General features: G+C 39.8%; 1 protein-coding gene and 1 pseudogene across 2 annotated transcripts in view; one reads left to right on the forward strand and one right to left on the reverse strand.

Moving 5' to 3' along the window:
- The window catches only part of POLA1 (DNA polymerase alpha 1, catalytic subunit), a 282474-nt gene that overhangs the window by 247702 nt on the left and 11002 nt on the right, over positions 1 to 23770 (reverse strand). For both annotated transcript variants that reach the window (XM_033117633.1, XM_033117628.1), the window contains exons 5-16: positions 16956 to 17068; positions 16417 to 16479; positions 15493 to 15585; positions 14975 to 15062; positions 14452 to 14683; positions 14176 to 14354; positions 8331 to 8443; positions 7512 to 7628; positions 6239 to 6313; positions 5229 to 5367; positions 4316 to 4470; positions 694 to 778 (exon numbers count right to left, since the gene is read on the reverse strand). In XM_033117633.1, coding sequence (XP_032973524.1) covers positions 694 to 778; positions 4316 to 4470; positions 5229 to 5367; positions 6239 to 6313; positions 7512 to 7628; positions 8331 to 8443; positions 14176 to 14354; positions 14452 to 14683; positions 14975 to 15062; positions 15493 to 15585; positions 16417 to 16479; positions 16956 to 17068 — 1452 coding nt within the window. The remainder of the gene's footprint in view (positions 1 to 693; positions 779 to 4315; positions 4471 to 5228; positions 5368 to 6238; positions 6314 to 7511; positions 7629 to 8330; positions 8444 to 14175; positions 14355 to 14451; positions 14684 to 14974; positions 15063 to 15492; positions 15586 to 16416; positions 16480 to 16955; positions 17069 to 23770) is intronic.
- On the forward strand, positions 17651 to 18918 carry LOC117024783 (riboflavin kinase-like; annotated as a pseudogene).

Consider the following 23770-nt stretch of genomic DNA (forward strand, 5'->3'; position numbering starts at 1 on the left):
GATGGGGGAGGGGAGTTCACACAGTGTGAGGGATAGAAATGATAAACGTCTAAGTATTACTTTGTCTTGTGCACCTGAAACTAATAAAAAAATTAAAATTTTTTTTTTTTAAAAAGTGGTTATTCAACTGGGTAAGCTGTCATCATGGAATATGCCAGAATCCTCCTTGGAGACTGACTCATGGTATGCAGAATTCTGTGGGAAGGTTTCACCCACTGAATTATATGCATAGCACAACCAACACCAATTTGATATTACTGTGACTCCTCCCAAATAGGCAAACATTCATTTATTCCTTGGCATCTTCCCTCATCACACAGAAAATTTTGGCCAGGCTTCTATGATGGGTTTTTAGGACAACATCATGAAAAGAAAATAGTTAAAGCATAAGTTTGACCCAGGAAAAAAAAACTATTCCATCCCAATAAAGTAACCATTGTAATAGAAAAAAGATATCAAACTCCTCCTGACTTCTCCTAGAGCAAAATAAACCAGCTGAATGAGAGGCAACCGATCCAATAAAACTTAGTGTCCACAGCTGAAAACAACAACTTAATATGCACTCACTACTCTTGAAAACAATTTTTTTATTCTTGAAAACATTTTTTAAAAATGTTTTTCTCCAACAGCTCAAGGAAAAATAAGAAAAACTACCAAGGCATTAGTAAACCAGCTAAAAAACAAAATACATACCACAAAAGTGTGACTGAAAGGGAGGCTTTGGCGGTGCTTTATCTAATGCAAAGCTGTAATGGACCAAAGCTGCCACAGCAATAACCTGCAAAGAAAGGAGGGAAAAAACATCACTTATCAGACACCTACTATGTATTCTGTATTCTCAACAAAACCACCAAGAATATCAAAAGATATTAGTGCATATGAATATAAAAGATTTTAGTACATATGGATATTTTTAACTTTTTTGTTATGAAAGTATTTAAACAAATACAAAATAGAATAAAAATCAACTCTCATATACCCATCATCCACCTTCAAGTATCAACTTATCTGTAGCCCTACTTCCTGACTCCCCTCAGATTATTCTGAAGCAAAGCCCAGACCTATCATTTTATCCAAAAATATTTAGCATGTATCTCTAAAATAGTTTCTCAAACTGTGGACATCTTAGGCTGAGTAATTCTTTGTTGTGGGGCCATCCTGTGCATTGTGGGATGTTTAAGCAGGATCCCTGACTGCTAATAGCACTGTCCCCCACCTCCCATCCCTGAGTTGTGACATCGAAAAATGTCTCCAACATTGCCAAATGTCCCCTTGAGGGCAAAATCTCATCCCATTGAGAATCACCACTTTAAAAAATAAGAAGTTTAAAAATTTAATACAATCATCTCATCTCATACAGTTAACAGTGATTCCTTAAATTCATTAATTATTCAGGCAGGATTCCAATTTCTATGTTTTCCCAACTATCTCAATTTTACTTATCAAATAAGGTCTATACTTTGCAAGTGGTTGATAAGTAAAACTATAGATACAACCCCTTTCCACCTATTACTTCCCTGCAATTTATCTGTTGAAGAAACTGGGTGGTTTGTCCTAAAAAGCAGCCCATAGTATGAATTCCACTGCTTGTATCACAAGTGTCATTTAACATGTTCCTGTTTCTGTACTGCCTATAAATTCACATTTAAATCTAAATTAAACATTTGATCAAAATCGGGTTCAATTTTTTGGCAAGAATACTTTAGAGGTGCTACTGATTACTTCTACCAGAAAGCACAGGCACATCATGTATGGTTATCTCTATTTTAGTGACATTAGCAGCCACTGGGGATCAATCATTGCCTAGATGCATTATTTCATTAGGGATTGCTAAGTGGTAATATTCAACTTTTCCTTCATCATTTATTAGCTGGAAACCTATAAAAGAGAAACTTGCCCTCATCCATTATTTGGTCAGCTAAGGTACAGTATGTGTTCAACAACATCAAGATAAATACTTGATTCAATCCCTTTATTTACCAGTTTTCACAATGAGTTGGTTCCCCAGCTTCCTTCACAGGTGACCAATGTTTATAAGATCATTTGAACTCATGTGTTTCAATCTGTTGCAGTTATTTTTATCAGTGCTCAAACTGTCCCATCTCAGGCCAGAAGGAAACTCTTCAAGTTGACTCCTGAGTCCTTCTGACATTATCTTCAGTAGATTTTAACAGCACCCTTGCTTTCTCGTGTAACAAGATGTTCCAGGCTTATCTTGGACATTTCCTGCCCTGAAACAGCCATTTCTCCACAGAGCCCAATTTCCGTTATTGGGAAATGGTACTGAAACCTCACTCTAGGAGCTAGAGGACGGATACATTTTTAAAAAACTAATTAAACCTTCCCTAAACACTTAACTATTAACTATGGCCATCTACTGTATTAACTATTATTAAAAGATCAAATCACATACTAAAACATAAAAAATACTACCCAAATTCTGCTGTTAAAAGAGTCCCGTCAATGTCAAAAGAACTTAGAAGCAAACATAAAGAAGGTCCCACTGATCAAAGAGAAACAAATTTAAGCATCAAAAATAACAATAATGAATACAATAGATTGGAACATACTGAACAGGTATAAAACCCATGAGTTCATAATGATGTTCCACAAAAGAGGAAGCAAAAATAAGTAATGACAAAAATAAATAAATCATTGGTCAACACTGCATTGTAATGTAAGTCCTCAACTTCCTACTCAGAAAATTGGCAGTGAAAGAGAAAGAAGTACGCATTTACCTCATATCTTTCTTGTATAAACTATTGCACCATAACCAAACAGTGCTGGTTAATGGGGAAAATTTTATAAAATGCTTAACTAATAAACATTGTAATATTTAACATGCTTAACTAATAAACATGGAAAGGATGACAGAACCAGAAAACCATCATTTTACAACTCTTAATGAAATAATTCAGGCAAAAATCATTAACAAATGAAGCCACTAGATCGGTGGTTCTCAACTGGGAACAATTTTGCCCCCACAGCCCAGGGGACATCTAGAGATGTTTGGAGGCATTTTGGGTTGTCACAACTAGAGGGGTGGGGTGCTAGCAGCATATAGCAGTAAAGACCAGGGATACTGCTAAACATCCCACAATGCAGAGGATAGCCCCCACAACAAAGAATTATCCAGCCAAACATATCTGTAGTACCAATGTTAAAAAAAACCCTACATTAGATGAAAACTTGAACCAACGAATCAATCAGCCCCACTAACAGTGGTTTAACCAGACATATGTCTGCTGATATGATACAATATGAAGTCCACTGTACCACCTATAAAGTGTTTTGGCCAAAGGAGTCTAACCTGAATCTAATCAATCCTTTATCACTAACTAGCAGGGGTCAAATGCTTTTTCTATAAAGGACCAGATAGTAAATCCTAGGCCTTGCAGGCCATATGGTCTCTTGTCATAGCTACTGACTCTGTCTCCGTAGTACAAAAGCAGCTGTAGATAACATGCAAAGGAACAGAAATGCTGTGCTCCATGACACTATTTAGAAAAACACTCGGTAGGCTGGATTTGGCCCCCAGGCCATCGTCTGCCAACCCCTGGTCTAGAGGAAGAAGTCCAATGACACCATGAAGCAAACAAATACAGAAAATGGGACATTTTACAAGACAACCAACAGTTACTCTTCAAAAAGTCAAAGTCACTGAAAAAACTGTAGAGGGTGGGAGGGAGCTGCTCCCATTTAACACAGATTCAAGAGACATAAAATTAAACACCATCTGTGAATCTTGTATGAATCTTGATTCAAATAAACCAACTGTTAAGACATTTTTGAAAAACAGAGTCGTGCATATGGACTGAATAGTTTAGATTATATCAAGGAATCACTATTAATGTTATTAGGTGTGATAATGGTATCATATAAGAAAGTGTGCATGCTTTGAGAGATGCATACCAAAGTATGCAATGACACAAATGTCTCAGATTAGTCTTAAAATACTTCAGGAGGACAAAAAAGGAGGGGGGAATAAACACGTATGACAAAATCTTGCTAAATGTTAAATATGAGTGATTCATATATGGGAGTTCATTAAATTATTCTCTGTCCATATAAAGTTCTCCAAAAGAAAAAAGTTAAAAACCAAACAATAAAAATAAGTCCAGCAATCTAAGTCTTAAAAAAAAAAAAAACTTCAATATCAGACAAATTCAATTCATTCTCCCAAATGGAGTTTGGTAGCAAATGAATGTTCTTTCCCCTTCCAAAAACCACAACTTTCCCTTGCAGAAAAGCTGCACAAGGTCAGGCAAGTGTCTGCGTCTAACGCATATGTACAAACTCTGTCCTATTTCTTTACCTCATTTTGATGTGTCTTTGCATTCTGCATTGTCTTCATGCTGAAAGACATCACCACGAGTGGAGGAGGACCGATGTCCTTAATCACGTTCACCAGGACTGGTTTCAAAACCATTGCCTCAACTTTACACCAACTAATCGGGGGATTCAAGAGTTCTAAAAGAGAACGGATACAACAGATGGATAGCCATTTCCTAAAAAAAACTACTATCATTAAGGTATCTGTGATTAACTGAAAAGGTCTTCAATCCCACCTTCTAATAAGAATGTCTTATGACATCTGAGAATAAGCCACATTATTGGATTGTATGCGAATCCTTGTGTGTACACACATATATGTGTTCATTTTCCTCGGGCAAAGGTCCATAGCGTTCATCTGATTTTCCAAAGAACCCAGGACCCAAAATAGGTTTTTAAAATTAAAAAAAATAATAAAAACACTGCCTTGAAGAAATTGGAAAACATTTTTAAGAGAATCATGAAGACAAAACAAGTATCACAGATGCAAATACTGAAAAACATCAGGCAAAAGACCAAACGAGCACTAGCCACAGTGGGCAGTGATGTCCACCCCCCCTCCTGGAGGTCAGCCGTTAACTACGTTCAACAGCTGGGCCAACAGCTGGGCCGTATCAGCCAGGTCAGAAGTCCATAGGGACACAGCACAACGAGGGATGTGACCAAATACCACCTGGGCTAACTACGGCCTCCCTCCATCTACACTGCCAGGCATGACAGCAAAAAAGTGATTCCAAACATTTTCCTTATACTCACTTAAGGAAAACCTTGAGGAAGAAAACATTAGAAAAGGAAGTGGACACACTGAAATAAGTAGGCCAATTCCCTAACTTCCCTCTTAAAAACTACATCTATCAGCAATTTACTTAGCGTTCTGAAAGTAAATTTTTCCTTACGTGGATTTTTTACTTCGAGCCAACAAGGTCCTTTGATCTTTCTGTTCATCAAGAACAGCTCCAAGCTGGATGTGTTAGTCCCAAATACATGAGAAAAAGTTTCTCCTTTCAAATTCTGAGGAAGTGGTGGTATTTCAGCCTGAAAAAGGCAAAGAAGAAAAAAATCTTTTTGGTTTAAAACTATTACTTCACATTTTCCAAAGTCTATATTTGAAATAAACAAAAGCCTCTCTATGAAGCACCAGAAGAAACTCCTTTTATATATATGAAATGTCATTTGCCACAAATGAAATCCAAAACAATTCACAGTGGGAAACAAAAACAATTCACAATGACAAAATAATGCATCTTGATGACACCCATTAGAAGAAAAATAGGCCAAAGAGGATTTCTGTCCAGAGCTGTACATGCCTTACTGATAAAGAATAGCCAAATAAGTACCACTGCATTAGAAGAATGAAAGCAAGTGAGTGAGTCTCATTCAAAATGCTTCCATGGTACATTTCATCACCACTGTCAGAAACATGTCTTAAAAGTTCCTTTTACCAACATCGTGGGATCAAAACACTAGAACAGAGGTAAAAAAGGAGGTTAAGGTCCAGTTAATTAACATCCCACAGCAATGACCCTGCCTGTCACCGGAGCAAGAGCAGCACTATAGCGACACTACTGACGCTCTCCTCTCACCTTTCCACTGCTCAGAAGGGACACTTCAACAGACTAATGATGGTCAACTCCACCATGTGGCACTCATTCCACTTGACAAACAGTTGTGCAATTTCAACTTATTTCTTTAAAGATGCATACTTGAAAGCAGAGAAAGGCAGTGTAACCTGTGGTCTATGTATTTAAATTTTTATCCATTTTAATTATTCATTACTGTAAGCCCACTTCAATGAACTGGGAGCTCGAGGAGCTCCGCCAACACTACAGGAAAGTCAACTGAAATTTCAGAAATAGAAAAATGTCATTCTCAGCCAAAACCCAGTCATTTTCGTTGTTTGACTTACCGAGTATCTAACTTCCAAGTACTCGGATTTTTCTGGAATATCAGGTATCTCAAAAGCATAGTTCTTTTCCACTATCTGAGGAAGCAGATATTTTGAAATCATTAAGACAAAACTTTTCACAAAATAAATTAATAAGCATTATATACACAATGCATGTCCCTGTATTTACTCATTAGGAATCTAGCATCCTTATGGAACATAAAGGTAAATAAAGCCAGAAAGACACCCATTTGCCCTTTCAACTGGGACTAAAACACCCAGTGGCAAAATGCTAAAAACACTTCTCTTAGACACTAAAGAGGTTAGAAATATTTACATTCAAGAGGGGTAATAAAAGATGACAATTTTTTACAATGGCAATGCATTAAATCATTTCCTACTCTGATATTATGCAACTCTATCTTGCTAGAAAAATTAATGAGCATAATTTTAGCTCATGTACTGAGTGTTTGTTAATAACCTAATATACATTGACTTAAGCCTTCTAGCAACTCTTGAAATAAGGCACCACTTCTCAGGTGAAGAACCAGACCCAGAGAAGTCACTTGGTACTTGTCCAAGGTCACATACTTCGGAAGCAGTAGGGCTAGGATTTAATGCACAAGTTGTCTGGCCTTAGCACCTATGCTCTTCACCACTACACCACATCGCTTTTAGAACGTTCGAGACTTGATCCATCAGCCATCATCCAAAGCTCAAACAGTGAAGACCATTAGGCTCATCTTCAGCAACTCAACCCTCCGTTCACTGCAACCACTGCTAACAGCCAGCAGGCTGAGGGGGTTACAGTAATGTCCAAAGGCATCACTGTTGCACAAAGCAGTATCTCACGATTGATCAACATCTATTACATGAACAGAGGACTTTTGTTCTATTCGAATAGCATCACCGCCCTTGATTTTTAAAGATAAAACCTTACTTAACCTTCTGACTAAGACTACTTGGCAATAACTAATATAAACAAGATCAGAACAGTTTCTTCTCCATTTGGGAGTAAGAGCACAAGATATGCTGTAAGTGCTGGAAGCAATTACTTTGCTATAAACTATCTTCCTATTCAAATTAATGAACATTATTTTGTAAGCAGTTCAAAGAGAAGGAAAAATATTTTTCCAAATCTAACATTGATTTGATATCTATGAAATTTCCATTCGATGAATTATAGCCACACAGAGGGCCTTTTGCACAAAGAAGGTATGCGATAACTAGTTGCTAAATGAGAAAATGAACAACTAATAATTAGAGCTGGAAGAAATTATTACCAAATACAAACCTTGGACTTGAACTTCATAATTTTATATTTCGTAGCTATTTTCTCATCAAATTCATCATAAACATCCTTCATTGTAACTGGAGTTCCTGTTTCTTTCTCTGTGTCTAGATCAATTTTCTGCTCTCCCATGGAGAGGGGAGGGGAAAAAAGAAAAAGTATCTATACATAGATCTTTTCAACTACCAGAAACCCAGGTCTAAATCAATTTTCATCTTCAACCATTTAAACATTTAATAGAACAGTCTTACAGGTGAGTTCAAAGGTACAAACGGACCCAAAATTATACTAAACCCAATGCCCAATTCCTCCCAATGGCACCAGAAAAGCAAACCAGAGATAAAGACGATGAATCCTACAAAATGGGAGAAGTGTTGTAAATCCTCACAACGAATCTTCCCAGTTCAACTGAGATGGGGAGGGTCTGGGTTTGGGAGGGGACTATGGACGTTAAGTCCCAACAGAACAGGAGAAGCAAATGTAACTGACCTTGTTACATAGCCGTGGGTGAAATGGCACTGCGGCCTATACAGCAGAAGCATGCAAACGGCCATATACTCCCAGCCCCGATTACTATGGAGGTGAGGGGTGAGGGGAAAGATAGCATCATATACTAAAACTCAGACACTTTCACACTCTTTCTAACAAGTTTTACTCCATTCCTCTACTTTTCTCACGGAGCTGCTGACAATCAGTGGTCCCTAGGCAGGCAGCAAGAAAAAGGCATCAAGGTTGTGGATAATTCCCAGCCCTGTTGAAGAAAAGGGCTGGTGGCAGAACAGAGGACGCCCTTGGAATCAGAAGCTAGTCACTAACACTTACCGTTTCACGGGGAAGGAAGTAAAGCGTTCGCTCAATGTTTTTCACCATAACACAACAGCTCACATGGGTCTTAGCAGATTCGATCCAAACTTTACCAAACAGAAATGCCACACCTAAAAGAATAAGAGAAAACCATGAGAAAAGAAACGTTTCAATCAGATCACATTAAAGGGGCGCTATAAAGGCTCAATGAATGTGTCCACACATTTATGCCTTCATGACATCATTTTTTACAGCAAATTTCTATCCGATGTCCACTCCCACGACCAGTTCCTTTACTCAGTACTTACGCCATACAACATACCACACTGGTAAAATCTATGACCACAAGAAGGACAGGGGACAGAATCATTTTTGGTGTAAACATTTTCCCTAGAATTAGGTAGACATCCCAGCTTAATGGAGACAAACCTTGATTATCAGGGAGACATCCGAGGCCTCAGCAGACACACTTGGGGAACTACTGAGACACCCCAGGTCAGTGTAGAAACCCCTGGGGAACTGGGGGACATCCCAGGTTAATGTAGACACACCTCGAAAATGAGGGAGACATCCAAGGTCAGTGTAGGGAAAAAAACAAAAAACAAAAAACACCTTTCCCTCGAACCAGGATTACCCACATTGGGAAACAAAAACAAAAGCAAACTATTCTCCAACAAATCTCGTATTTAAACCTCTGGTGAGAATTCTGAGAATTAATGAATTCCTTTTTAGCACTTGTACTTACCAATAAAAATTAACATTTACGTATAACTATGTATGATACATCAGTATTTTTCTTTATGTAAAATTACGCTTAGGAAAAACAATTCATCTCATATATCTTATTTCATATAATAATACGTATGTCATAATAGGGTTCAACTATCATCTCCTATTTCACTCTTTCTACCTCACAGATTACTGAAGACACCTGGTTCGATAGTGTTCCTTTCTCTTCTATTTTGGCTCAACAAATGGTCTAATAACCAAATCGGCAGACATACTGCTTTTGAGATCCTTCTGTAATGTAGACCACAAAGTAAAAACAAGCCTTTCTAGACATCTAGTCATTGTTGATGAACACTGGCCATCAAGACAGGGCTCCAGAGATTTGTGAGTCAACCTAAGAGATGGTCACTGCAAAATCCTGGGCTCCATGAATAATTAGACAGCAGTAATCAACACAGCCACTCAACACGGCCACTTGTCTGAGACACTAAGAAAATTCTGGCACGTGCAAAGGCTACTGTTCCCAAGGCCAATTACTCCAGTTTCTTCACAAGATAGCTCATCAGTGCTTCCTTTTGTAATTCGTTCTAGTGGAAATAAGACCATCTAAGAATTTTCATTTCTGCAGATGATTAAAATTATTACATTCTTGTATGATTTTCAGCTGGGGGGAAGGAGGCAGGTGGGAGGAGATAGGGGAGCGGGAAGGGAGTGTGGGGATGATTTAAAAAAAACTCACAGTAGCACAGAAAATTAAAAGTCATCCTCACACCAGTTAGAGATGAAAAAAAAAAATTCCATGCAAAGAAAAATAAAGACCCTAATATTGGATTCAAAGATTCAAATAGCTCATTTTACAGTCAAACTAATATCACACTTCATGCAACACATTTGACACTGTTTATGCCTCATTTGCCACAAAAAGATCATGGTAAACAAAGATTACATTCCCCCAAAGTTACTAGCTGAAACCAGGTGCAGTCAGGATTATTCAACCTTGAAAAAGTCATAATGAAAACAGGATATCTTCCCATATGCAAAGAGTAAGATTCTTTTCATAATTATGGAGCATTCAGCAACAACTGACTTACTTAGAATCTGGAAGAAAGTGAGAGACAATAAAAGGGTCTTTGGGAGTACTTCGTTTTTATTAGCAGCATTGATTTCACCTAAGCTCGGTGATCATTACCTGCTATCACGATGGAACTGTTCAACTCTGAGATTAAAGGGCTTTTTAAAAACCATCTTATTTAATCCGCTGGCATCAATCACAGAGTACACAACCTGAGAAGTACCACAGAAAGCAGAGTGGACTGAGGCTGAGAAGCCCAGAACTCGGCCACTGAAGAGCCGACCACTTTATTTGTAGAGCCTCAGCTTGTTTCTCTATAAGGGAATAACTAGACTAAATGATCTCTGAGGCTGCACTAGAAATTTCCTTTTACCTTAGCATTTGGAAGACAGAACAATAATAGGTAGGTACCTCTTTCAATTGCAAAATGTTTCCCAATAGTGATTGAAAAGGCCTATCCATGAGTATGGTCAGTTACCAGGAATTCAACAATACATATAAATTGGTTGCTTTGCAAATATAATCGTGCTTCAATGCGCTTCAATGCGTCAATTTTAACTTCCAACGCCTATTACTATACAGACCAGCACTAGCTGATAGAAATTTCTGTGATGACAGAATTCTGTCTGTATCTGTGCCATCCATGGATGTGGTAGCTACTAGTCACATGTGGCTACTGGGCACTTGAAATGTGGCTAGTGGCTGAGAAAATTCCTTTTAGTGAATTTAAATTTAAAAGCTACATGTGGCCAGTGGTTACCACAGTGGGACAGTGCAGCTCTAGATCCTTATCCTGCAAAACGATGCTGTTTTTTAATAAGTATCAACCGGTAAACAAAAGATGGTAACAGTAAACTCATTTTCACACAGGAAAGAAAGGGTGGTTGTTGTTTCTTAGGTTGTAAACCTTGGCATTTGACACTGGCAATCTTGATGTTTAGATGCAGATTAATCTGGGGGGTGGGGCACCATCCACTTTTGTGTTACCCACTCTTACCCCAACACTGCTACAAGGCTTCAAAAGGCAAACTCAGTATATCAGCAAATGCTACTCTGGTTCTCTGAAACCTTTCCCGTGTAGCTGCAGAACTGTCAATCACTGTGCAGTTTATTTCAATGAATATTTATTAAACACCCACTGTATGCCTGGCATTATGCTGAAAGCTGGAAATAAAAGGTCCCAGTCCTCCAGGAGTTAAAAGGCTTTGGGGGAAAGAAAAACACCGAATCGGATCTTTTCAAAATTGTATGACAAATGCTACGATGCGAAAGGGTACGATGGGGTCACAGAGAAAGGACGCTTAGGCCAGTCTGGAGGATTAGGAGACTCCAGGAGATGACACCTGGGCTGAGCCAGATGAGGACATTCCAGTCACACAAACGATGAGTAAAGAAAGGGACATGGTATAAGGAGCAGCAGGTACAGACAGGGAGCCATTTCTAGGGCACAAAAGTCATGCATGGCAGGCATCAGCCTTTACGTTGTGGGCAGTAGCCACTGAGGATTTTTCTAAACGAGGAAATGACATGGTCCGAAGTACCCTTCTGAGCAATGGCTCTTGCCAAAACATGGGGGATGACAGCTGAAGGATCAATTAGGAGGCTGGTGCGATGGCTTCTATAGGCAAAAAGGAACCAGAGGTGGGAGCTGTGAGGAGACAGAGCAGACAGCTTGTCTACCCTAGGAGGAGAAAACTAGTAAGACTTGCAGAGGGAAGTGAGGATAAGGGGCAATCAAGGCAGGCTCCCAGGTTTCGGGTTTTGATGAGACCATGAACCATGGCAGAGAATCAAATCCACCATCGAGCAGGTGCAGCAAAGACAGGCAGCAGCACGGGGCAGGGCAGGCCTTTCCTGTCGCACAACCCTAACGAGCATCACTCACAGCGCCGTGCCCCAGAGGTCCCATGAAGCCCGTGTGAAAATGGTGCCCCCTGCAGCTGTACAGTGGGGTGGCCTGCGTTTCGACCATGGGTGGGAAATACTTGCTCAGCCTCATGGGATCACACTTGGCAGCCTTTCTGGCGCTGGCGAGTAACAAAGAGGTAGTCAAAGAGGTGAGAGGGTCTAAGCAAACTGTCTTACCCTAGCTAAAGTAGGTAAGATACCATTTCTAAGGTCGCTTGTATCTTTACCTGACAAACTAACACAAGGCAGTAGCAACTCAAGCGTCTCTGCAAGCGTGGACCTGCAAGCGCGGACCTGGAAGCGTGGACCTGCAAGCGCGGACCTGGAAGCGTGGACCTGCAAGCGTGGACCTGTAAGCGTGGACCTGCAAGCGCGGACCTGGAAGCGTGGACCTGCAAGCGTGGACCTGTAAGCGTGGACCTGGAAGCGTGGACCTGCAAGCGTGGACCTGCAAGCGTGGACCTGTAAGTGTGGACCTGGAAGCGTGGACCTGCAAGCGTGGACCTGCAAGCGTGGACCTGGAAGCGTGGACCTGCAAGCGTGGACCTGGAAGCGTGGACCTGCAAGCGTGGACCTGTAAGTGTGGACCTGGAAGCGTGGACCTGCGAGTGTGGACCTGCAAGCGTGGACCTGGAAGTGTGGACCTGCGAGTGTGGACCTGCAAGCGTGGACCTGCAAGCGTGGACCTGGAAGCGTGGACGTATTTGCGAAGCTGAAGCTGAGAGGCTGAAGCATATGAACGCCTCTGCCTCCCCTCTGAGAGACCATTAACATCTCCAGTTAAAGTCAATGCCTGAGTATCTTTAAGGTAAACCTGGCCTCCAACTCTGATGGGTAATACCCGCTCTTCTAACTCATTCACTTTCTTTACGGACATCCAGACACTCCCTCTGTTTTCACCAGATGCAGCCTCCAGGAAACCACTTTGAAAAATACAGTTTGCATCTACCCTCAGACCCAGCAATGGATTTGAATGAAAGCAATTCTGTTTAAGGGTGTATACTGTATTGTACATTAATCCGACAGACCTTGTCACGCCCAGTCCTAGGGTGAAGAAGGGCTCAAGGGGCACAAAAGGAAAGTGGAGAGCCTCCTGGCTTTTGTGAGTCAGAATTCACAGCATCAGCACATTCAGAGGAGGACCTGGGAATCCTCCTTGATTCCTCCTTTCTGTCAACTTCCCATCAATCCATCAGCAAGTTCATGTCAAAATATAGGTTAAATGCATTACTTCTCTCCCCTCCACAGCCACCACTAGTCCACATAACTAGCATGTCTACCCTGGACTGACTGATGTCCAGGGCTTCCCCACTTCCCCACTCCAGCCCCAAAACACACGCATGCGCGTGCGCTTTTCACCACACAAACTAGAGGGTTCCTATTAAAATATACACCCAACCATATGACCACCACCCCACCCACCCTGCCAGTACTTAAAATCTTCCACCACCTCCCCCCCACTTTAAAACGAGAGCTAAACTCCTTAATATGGCTTTCACGGTCTTTCATTATCTGGCCTTGGCCTGTATCTCCAACTCCATTTTCTACCAGTTTTGTCATTTGATTCCTGTGCTACAACCACACAGGCCTCAGTGCTTATTGGTTCCTCAGGCTGAAATGCTCTTTCCTCAGATCTGCATGGGCCTCAAATCTCAGGCCAATGGTGGTCTCCTCTGCCAAGCCTTCCCAGGCCATCCTCCCACTTTCTGCTTTTACATCATGTATCACTTTACCTTATTTATTGCCCATCCCTCCCACCCCCCGTTCCCACGAGAATGTAGGTTCCATTAGGGTAATTTGTCCAGCTTGTTAACCCCATCTCAGCGCCTGGCACACAACAGGATGCTCCATTTGCTAAATAAAGTAACAAATGAATGACTGATTCCATCTAAGGTGCAGAACTGTAACTTCAAATACATTGAAGGTAAACTACAAGCACACATTCCGAAATCACATACACCTGGTTTTGGGACAAAGCGCCTGTAAGGGTTATTCACAGCGCAGCTCCTGTCTGTCTGGGCGGCTCATGCACTCTACAGTGACTGAGTGTTGCTCTCTCACTGTGCACGCACGTGAGCAGCGGGCCTGTGCCGACTAATCACTAAAGCACCGAAGGGAACGGCGCTGTTCCGTAAAGACATCCGGTATGATTACCTGGCTGGTTGTACTGATCTTCATAGGCATCCAGCCAATAAAACTGAAGCACTTGTTCCTCATCCGCCCCCTTTACCAACGGGAGTTTACTGGAATCCACTTGAACGTCCTGGACTGAAAAACTGCTGTCATCTTCCCTGTCAATGTCCCAACAAGAGTCATCTGGTAGAAAACTCCCTCTGCCAAAAAAAAACAGAAGCTTCCTTTTCAAAAACCTTTCAAACTCCAACAGAATCACTGTAGCGCTACTTGCCAGAAACATCCTAAAATACTTACATGCAGGACGTGGTCCCTATCTGGGGATCTGCCTCAGCTTTCACCCCTTTGGCTGGCTCACTCTCTTGTTCCCGAGTCTTGGCAGCCACAGGCTCCGTGTCCACCTCCTCAGGATCCATGGGCTCATCAAAGTCTGCATCGTCAAAATCCATTGCCGCTGACTCCTCCTGGTCTTGTTGACACGGGGCCGGCACTGGCTCTGCTGTAGGACACGGGGCCGGCACTGGCTTCGCTGTGGGTGTCACCACACATTTCCATCAGGGCCCACGGCCACCAAACACAAAGGCTTCCCTGGCACAGCAAATACTGCCTACCTTCTTCTCCCACTGTACCTGAATTTCTCGTCAATCTCTAAATTGGATGTGTTTAACTTTTACTGCTATGAATTCAAATCCTTCCCACTTAAACTTGCTATCACAATTCCTTCAAAATCACCTCCACTTCCCCTTCACGGGGCCACCATTTTTGACAGCACTTTGCAACTGTTCCACTCCCTTCTACTTCTGCCCGACATCAGACTTACCAGCAAACCGAGCACGTTTAAGAGGAACAAGAGTTAAAGGAGGCTCCTTCCTTAAGACAGGGGGATCAGTTTTTCCTGAAGGAACTGCCTGTAAATGTTTTGAAATGTTTAGTCGGTTAGACATGCATACTAAAAATATGCCCACTGTCCTACCCTGATCAGAGATAATGACAGTTCCCACTTATAAAATGATTTTGTGTATTATTAATATAACAGCTTCAATTATTTTACTGTTACCTAGGTTTACAAAAAAAATACTTGTTTCCAGGAGGAAAATTATTACATTTACCACAGTTGTAATACCTATAATAAACACACACTAGCTACTATAAAATTTACGATGAAAAAAGCAGGCACATGCTATTTTTGAAATACACGAAACTATATAACGAAATGGGAGTCCTAATTTAAAACAAGAATCAACAAATTCAGAGGCATTTCCCTCACACAGAAAAGCAACCAAATAAGTTTTAAGCAGTAACATAAATCACGTTTGACGGCATCTCCACACACTTTACCTTGGGAGTGTGCACAGAGAAAGGATTCATTGGAGCCTCGATGGATCGTTTTTTCTTCAGTGTTATTACAGGAGGTGGAGTTGTATAAGGTGTCTAAAAGGAGGGGTAAGACAGACATTCGTTGCCATGCTTGGTTTACCCCAAGACAGAAAAAGTACATTTCTTCCCCCAGTGAAGTCCAATGAGCAAAGCATGTTTTACCTTCCCTGCTCCCCCCCCACAGATCTATGTTCGTGCACTGTGGTTACTATAGCAACAATATCAGAGTCACTAGAAAACCAGAATAGACATTGAATCCACCCCTCACCAATTTTTTCCTTTTAAAACTTAATATACTTTTCCCTTACCCTCCCAGAATATTACATTTAAAAAACTGTCAAGCTAGAACTCCATGGTGCTGGTGTAGTCATTTTAATCAAGGGTCACTTAGAAAGATGCACACCTCTAAATGAGACTTTAGTCTTTATGTGAAGTAGCCAAGTTGCAAATTCCCGGTACAGCTGAGCCTGAGTTCTCTCAGGGGCAGCTCACTGACTCTTCCTACGCTCCCACTTGGAATTCAAGATAAGGATCTCATACCTGACCGTATAGACTGACAGACTTCAATCTATTTCAGGAACATACACTGCAGCAACTGAGTGCAAGCAGTGTGCATTCCCAGAAGTGACTCGTGTGTATTCTTACTACCTCAAATGTGCCCCCATGTAGCTCTACCTGCAAAATCACACAGCTTGTAACAGCTAGAAACTACTCACCTAAAATGGTGAGAAGAAACCGATCGGAAGTGTTGTTTTACGAGTTTGGGGGTTTTTTGGTGGCGGTGGTGTTGTCACTGCATTTTTTTAAAATTCTGTTTTGTATAATTACTGAATTGTTTCTTTAGCCATGTCCCCTGCATATTTGACAATCCCGAGATTCACTTACCTCGGTGGTCAGATCTTGTAGAATGTCACCAAGCAAACCATCCTTGGACAAGTCTACAGTTTTCTGGAAGTTACAAAGGAAGGTAGAATGAGAAAGCCATGCACTTCCCGTTTTCATCCAGACCACATGTCTGAGAAAGGAAAAACCTAACCCAGTCAGTCTTTGCTTCTTCAGTCCTTACTCTGAGTGCTCATCTACTATTCACAGGTCTTAACAATCACCTGTATGTATGTACATAACTCTCAAAATTAGAGCTCCCGCCCTCTATTTCCACCCTCATTCCACGATCCTCCTTGTTAATCACTAAAATAAACAGTCAGTTCAGCTTTCAATTCAATCTTCTTTTCTACCTCCAAGTTCCAACCACTGGGGTGGGTACCCAAATTCACCTAGAAATCTACTTTCAGTGACTGAAATTAGGACAATACTGCTCAAGCATTTAAGCTCCAATATACTGAGCACCTAATATCTGTATAATCAAATGTTAAATTTGTTTCACAAAGGAAAAGGCAAAAATCTAAGAAAAACATCAAACTCACATCTGTGGTTTTCTTCCCAGCACTAGCAATGAACATCGACTTGATATTGTTTGGTTTTGTCACCGCAGCCTTCTTTACATTCCTCTTTTCTTTGTTTTGTGCTTTATCTTTTCCTGTTGGAATATAATTCAGAAATATGTACTGGCAGAAATTAAAATGGAAAACTGAAAGCCCAGTCAGTTGCTCTCTGTATATGAGAATTTGAGAAGAAAAACGTTAAGAATTCAAAATACAAGAATATGACATTTTATGCAAGGTACACAGGGAAGAATCTTTAAAACAAGCTTAATTAAGGAAAACCTGGGCTGAATGTTATTTCAAAAACTGATGAAAGACCGGGGAAATATTTGGTTGAGTTATTAAGTATGACTGTTTAATTGCTATTGTTAATGTGAATAAAAAGCTTTCTAAGCGGGGGGGGGGGGGTGTTTTCCCATAGAAAATAAAAAATCACATTCATCTGCAAACAGAGGAGTGGCCCAGCAGCCTTCATGATATGACTTTTTAGAGCTATACTGAATCTGACAGGAAAACTGAACTGTGAATAAGATTACCAGTTATGATATTGTAGCATCCTAATTTCCATTTTATGAAGAACAGCAACGAGACACATGCAACACTAAACGTCATAGCAACACTAAACGGAAACATTTGCACAATAAAAAACAACTTGTGCCGTGTTGTCTCTTATGACCATGTGTACATAAATCACCCATGAACTCTTTTAATACTGTCAATTTTAGTCTCACTTTCTGATTTATCCCAGAGCAGTCTCCACCTCAAAAAGACCCAGAACAAATAGTTAATAGAGTGTAGTAGAAGGAATATAAATACACATACAAGATGAAACAGAAAACAGAGTCCGTCCAGAAAAAGACCCAATTACCCATAAAAATTTAGCATACAATAAAGATGGCATCTCATATCACTGGAAACAAGAGTGACTTTTTAATACGTAGTGCCAATTATCCATTTGTAAAGAAAGTAACCAGTATAAACACCAAAGAGATCACAGATCAAAATTTTTTAAATGAAAGTGTACAAATATTTTAATAAAAAAGACGAATTCCTGGAGTCGCCCGGCAGCTTCTGTTGGGTCAGCAGCGTGAGGGGCTTGCCACGGAGCATCACCAGCGCCTCCTAGCCCATTGCTGATGGCGCCCGCCTGGCAGCTGAGCTCCTGCCCGTGTCCCCAGGCTTTGGGGGGGCAGGTCTAAGCACCGCCTCCACTGTGACTCCTTTGGACCTGCAGACGCCGCCATAGCTCACGCCCCAAGCAGGCAGCATCATGAAGCGCACCTGCCTTACTTCCACCGCCGCCAAGTGGTACACGGCTTTGGCTGCGGTTCCAAGCAGCTGGGTATCCCCACAGCTAAGTTATCTGAATAGTGGATAATCCACTGGCATTTATTATGGTTGGGCCCATATTGGAAGTGGAAATGTCCACAAGATGGTGCTGAGCATAGAATGGAACCCATACTACAAGAGTACAAAGAAGTCCATGGAAACTCACATCATGCATCCCTTCAAAGAGGACTTCTACCGTGTTTCCCCGAAAATAAGACCTAGCTGGACAATCAGCTCTAATGCGTCTTTTGGAGCAAAAATTAATATAAGACCCGGTCTTATTTTACTATAAGACCGGGTTTTATATAAGACCAGGTATAACATAATACAATATAAAACCGGGTCTTGTATATTAATTTTCGCTCCAAAAGACGCATTAGAACTCATTGTCCGGCTAGGTCTTATTTTCGGGGAAACACGGTATGGGGAAATCCTCAATGTGGCCATTGTTGGCTACCACAGACCAGAAAAGAACTTTGATTCTTCAGTTACTTATTTCAGCAATTCAAAGGAATAGTGAGGAAGCTATGAAATGACTAGATTTACCAGAACATTTGAAACTCAAAGAAGACAATTTCTTCCAGGTTCCTAAGAGTAAATAATGAACGGCCACTGATGAAAAAATCATCGTATTTATTCATTCACTGTTTTCTAGTTATTTTACTGCTCATAATTATGCAGTCTCATCTTGGTTATATTTTTAAAATCAAACATTTTCCTACAGCTGTGAATTCTTTTAAACAGTACAATGTGGTTACTATATTATGCTTCAACTGTTCAATTAAACCCATCATGCTACAGTACTAAAAAGATTCATTTTAAAATCAAGATTCTTTTTATATAACATGTTGATTAAAATTTACCACTAGAAAGGTCTTAAGTGTTTTATAATGGAAATGAAATGCATATAGCTATGGGTAAAAAGACAAGTCACTAGTTTGAGATGAAAACTATAATTCCCAAGGTAAAATACTAGTACACATGTACCTGTATAGCATGTGCTGCTCAACAGAGAAGGCTTATGAAAGTAAATGCATTCAATACAGGGTTGATAGTTTATTATAAACCTAAGGCGGAAAATTCACACTTTGTATTTTTGATATTTTGTGCCTTATTATCACAAACACGAAGACTTGCGAAATTTTATTTTAGCCATTTCCTTTATGAGGTTATATCATTGTATTGTGTTCATTTTTGTTGCAACTGCCTGGGTTCTAATTGATCTACACTCCCTCTATCATTTTTTATGTCTTTTAAAACATTAAAATGAGTGTTTTTTGAGGGAACAAAGGGCAAATTCCTTTGTAACATGGGAAAGGGAAACTCTAATTATGATTCAAAATCCATTTGCAAGAAAAAAAGATGAATAAATTCAGTTACTCCAGAAACAAGTTTAAAGATAAAACAGGAGAAAATTTTTGCAATGTTTCACAAATAAAGGACCAATTTCCCTGATATGAAAAAAAGGCCCAAAACCCAAGGGAACGTGGCTAATAAACACAAATATGCAGTTCACATAAAAATATAGGCATGCTTCATTTATTGTTTGCTTTATTGTGCTTCACAGATACTGCATTTTTTACAAACTGAAGACAAGACCCTCCACCAGCAAAAAGATTACAACTCGCTTTGTGATACTCACGTTATTTCGGTGTCTGAAACAGAACCCACAATACCTCTGACATATGCCTGTATACATATAAACAGCTATTAAGTTTAATGAAAAGATGCCCAACTTCATGTGTAAAGAAATGCAAATTAAAACCCACACCAAGACGTTATTTCTCACTTATTAGAGTGACAAATATTGAGAAGCTTGACAACACTGTTGGCGACACCACGGGGTCTAAACAGACACTCGTTGTTCATGGGAGTGTAAAATGGGACGACGCCTATTGAGAAGAATTTGGCAATATCTCATAAAATTTCACGTGCATTTACTTTCTGACCCAGCAATCCCTTTTCTAGGAATTTTCCTTGGGGCAAATACCATTTGCAATTATTCAATGCGGTATTATTTGTCATAGCAAATTACTGAAAATCTAAATGTCTATTCAAGGAAACAATTTGAATACACCATGGTACATCCATACAATGGAATACTATGCAGCTATGTAGAAATAAGCAAATAAAAAAAAGATCTCTGTGTGCTAATATGGAAGGATTTTCAAAATATCTTAAGTGAAAAAACACAAAGTACTAAAGTATCTATAGAAAATATATTTTGTATAAGAAAGAAAAGAAAAGAAAATATATAGACACACAATTCCACTCCTGGGTATACACCCAAAAGAACTAAAAACAGGTGTTCAAACAAAGACTTGCACATGAATGCTCATAGCATTATTCACAATAACCAAAAATTAGAAACAACCCAAATTCCATCAACTAATAAATGGATGAATGAAATATGGTGTATTCGTGCACTGGAATATTATTCAGCCATAATAAGGAATACAGTACTAATACACGCTACAACATGAATGAACCTTGAAAACATTATGATAAATGAAAGAAGCCAGATACAAATGGCCACTTGTATCATTTCATTTATATGAAATATTCAAAATAGGCAAATCCATAGAGATAGAAAGCAGATTAATAGTTGCCAGAGGCTGGTGAAAGAGAGACTGGGGAATGCCTGCTTAATGGTTTCCATCTGGGCTGATAAAAAAGGTTCCAAAACTAGATAACGGTCATGGCTGCAAACATCGTTAATGTATAAATGTCACTAATGATAAATTTTATGTTGTGTGCATTTTATCACAATAAAAAAGGCATTTTTCATGTGCCTAAAACGTGAAAAGGTTTGTAGGACATTTGTGAAAACTGTACGACAAGAGAACTTATTTTTTATTGAGATCATTTGGTTTCAGAAAAAGGAATATGAATAAATGGTCAAAATGTTTAGTATACGAAATATAGGTCCTAATCATAGAGTAGCAAAAGAGAAAGGTCAATACTGGTTTAAATAGCAAGGAAGGCTCAATCACACCATTGAAGGTGAGCAGGATTTAGACAGGACAAAAAGAAACAGAAAGAATAGCAGTCAACATTTGAGGTGGAATTCTTTCACAATTTTAGTGCTTGTTTTATTTGTTTTCCCACTGTTTTCTTTCATTGGACTCAGCTGATATTCTTCTGTCTCTATTTGAAAACTAGAAGCCAGGAATTGGATTCATACCATGAAGAGTTGACCTTAACTTCTAGGCAAAACTCTACAATTTTCTACGTCTTTAAAGCAGATTGAAGAATTCCATTTCCCTTCCTAAGAGCTTAGGACCTTGTTGGGCTCTTCCTTCCAGACACTGAAACAGTGATGACTTACGGGTGAATGGGGACAGAGCATCGAAAAAAGATTTCTAAGACTAAGCTCTCCTTCAGAATGTCAAGTCACTCTCTTCACTGATGTTTCACTGGGAAGAGGTTAAGAGGATTATGGAAACAGAGATGGCTCATTTATACAACAAATATTGCATACTTTCTTTGCCCTGCCACTATGATTGGCACCAAGATGACGAGGACATGGTACTTCCCTCAAGAACCTCCCTGTCCAGTCCAACCTCCTAATTTACAGCGGACAAAACTGATGTCCATATATACAGTGGAATATTACTCAGTCATAAGATGAAATACTGCCATTTGCAACAACATGGATGGATCCTGAAATTATCATGCTAAGCGAAATAAGTCAGACAGAAAAAATTGAGAAGCATATGACTTCACTCATATGTGGGATATAAAACTGAAAGCAACAAACGAACAAGATAAACAAGCGAACAAAAACTCATAGACACAGACAACAGTATGGTGGTTACAAGGGTAAGGGGGGGATGGGGTGAGGCAGAAATGGATAAAGGGGGTCAAATATATGGTGACAGAAAGAGATATGACTGAATCTGCTGCACATTGTAACATATAGATGATGTATTATAGAATTGTACACATGAAACCTATGTAATTTTATGAACCAATGTGACCCCAATAAATTTAGGGAAAGAAACGAAGCGGTAGTGGCATCTTCCCCTGAATTTCATTCTCCCAGCCTTTCCAAGTGGTTCCGTGAAGCACCTAATTGTTTGTATCAAATCCCTTCACTGCCCGAACTCTTCAGAGCAACACATCTTCTTGTGACCAATCCCTGCCTGATACTGTATTAGTGTAGAACTGAAGATATAAAATAGGAGGATGAGCGAGGGAAGAGTATTTGTTTATGCTCCAGAAGGGAGTGAGGTGTGCAAACAAACTGGGATGTGAAAGCAAACATAGCACAAACAAAAAATGTAAGAGAAGAGAATGGAAATATATCATTCAAATATCAAGTTAACGGTGAACAATTTCTGAGGCCAGTATTTTTAGTTATTTTTTTTAATGTGCGTGCTGGTTTATGTGGATCATATTATCACACAGCATAAAACATAAAAGCTAATAAAATATACGGAGCAGCAAACACAAAACAAAACAAAACAAAACACTAATGTCCAGAGAGGTGATGGGACTCATTCAAGGTGCTACAGACAATTAACAACACAGAGAACTCGAACACAGGCCTCCTAAGTTCAGGGAGATGAAAAAGCACGTGGGCTCATTTCATTCTCTTCTTCAGGGAGGGGGAGGGATCATGCTATTGTACACTAAATAAAACTCAAGATACATAAAAACTAAAGTACACTTTGTGCCTTGAAAAATAGCTCTGAAAGACATTATTGGCCTACCTGGGGAAATCTAAATACACACAATATGTTAGATAGTATCATGAGAAAGGTACTGTAGCCAAGCAGACAAGTGTCCTTGTTCTTAAGAGGTCACTGCTGAAGCACGTGGAGGTGAAGTGTCCAGGTGTCTACAACTTACTTTTGGTAAATTCACCAAAACTAGTCTCTGGATGTGGCTGGGAACAGGGAAGCAGGAGAAAGTAAACAAATGTTGTAAAGTGTTAATGTACAAATTAGGGTGCAGACTTTCTGAAAAGTGCAAGATAGCACAGAATTTAGGCTTTGTGGCCACATATGTCTCTCTTGCACGTTTTCTTCTTTACATCTTCTTTTTTAAAAAAAAGAAATGTAAAAACCATTCTTAGGTCAAAGGCTACATTAGTAACTGGCATGATTTCCTTTTGGGGTCATGAAAACGGGAAACTGTGGTGATGGCTGCACAACTCTGTGACTATACTAAATGCCACTGAAACGTATGTACACTTTACACAGCTGAATTGTATGGCATTTGAATTATATCTCAATTAAGCTGTTTAAAAATAAACTGGTTGTGAGTGGACCATACTTTGCTGATCCATGACCTAACACTTGGTGGTAATAATGAACTGAACAAACAAACAAACAAAAACAAATGCTGAAGAGAAATTCCCCTTCTCATTTGACAGAAACTACTCATAAATCAGGCTTGTTTACTCAAAAAATGTTTGCCAATGATTGTGTAGCTAAGAAAATGTGACACACATCCATTCATTA

This window comes from Rhinolophus ferrumequinum, chromosome X (assembly GCF_004115265.2).
Source record: "Rhinolophus ferrumequinum isolate MPI-CBG mRhiFer1 chromosome X, mRhiFer1_v1.p, whole genome shotgun sequence".
NCBI classification, from domain to species: domain Eukaryota; kingdom Metazoa; phylum Chordata; class Mammalia; order Chiroptera; family Rhinolophidae; genus Rhinolophus; species Rhinolophus ferrumequinum.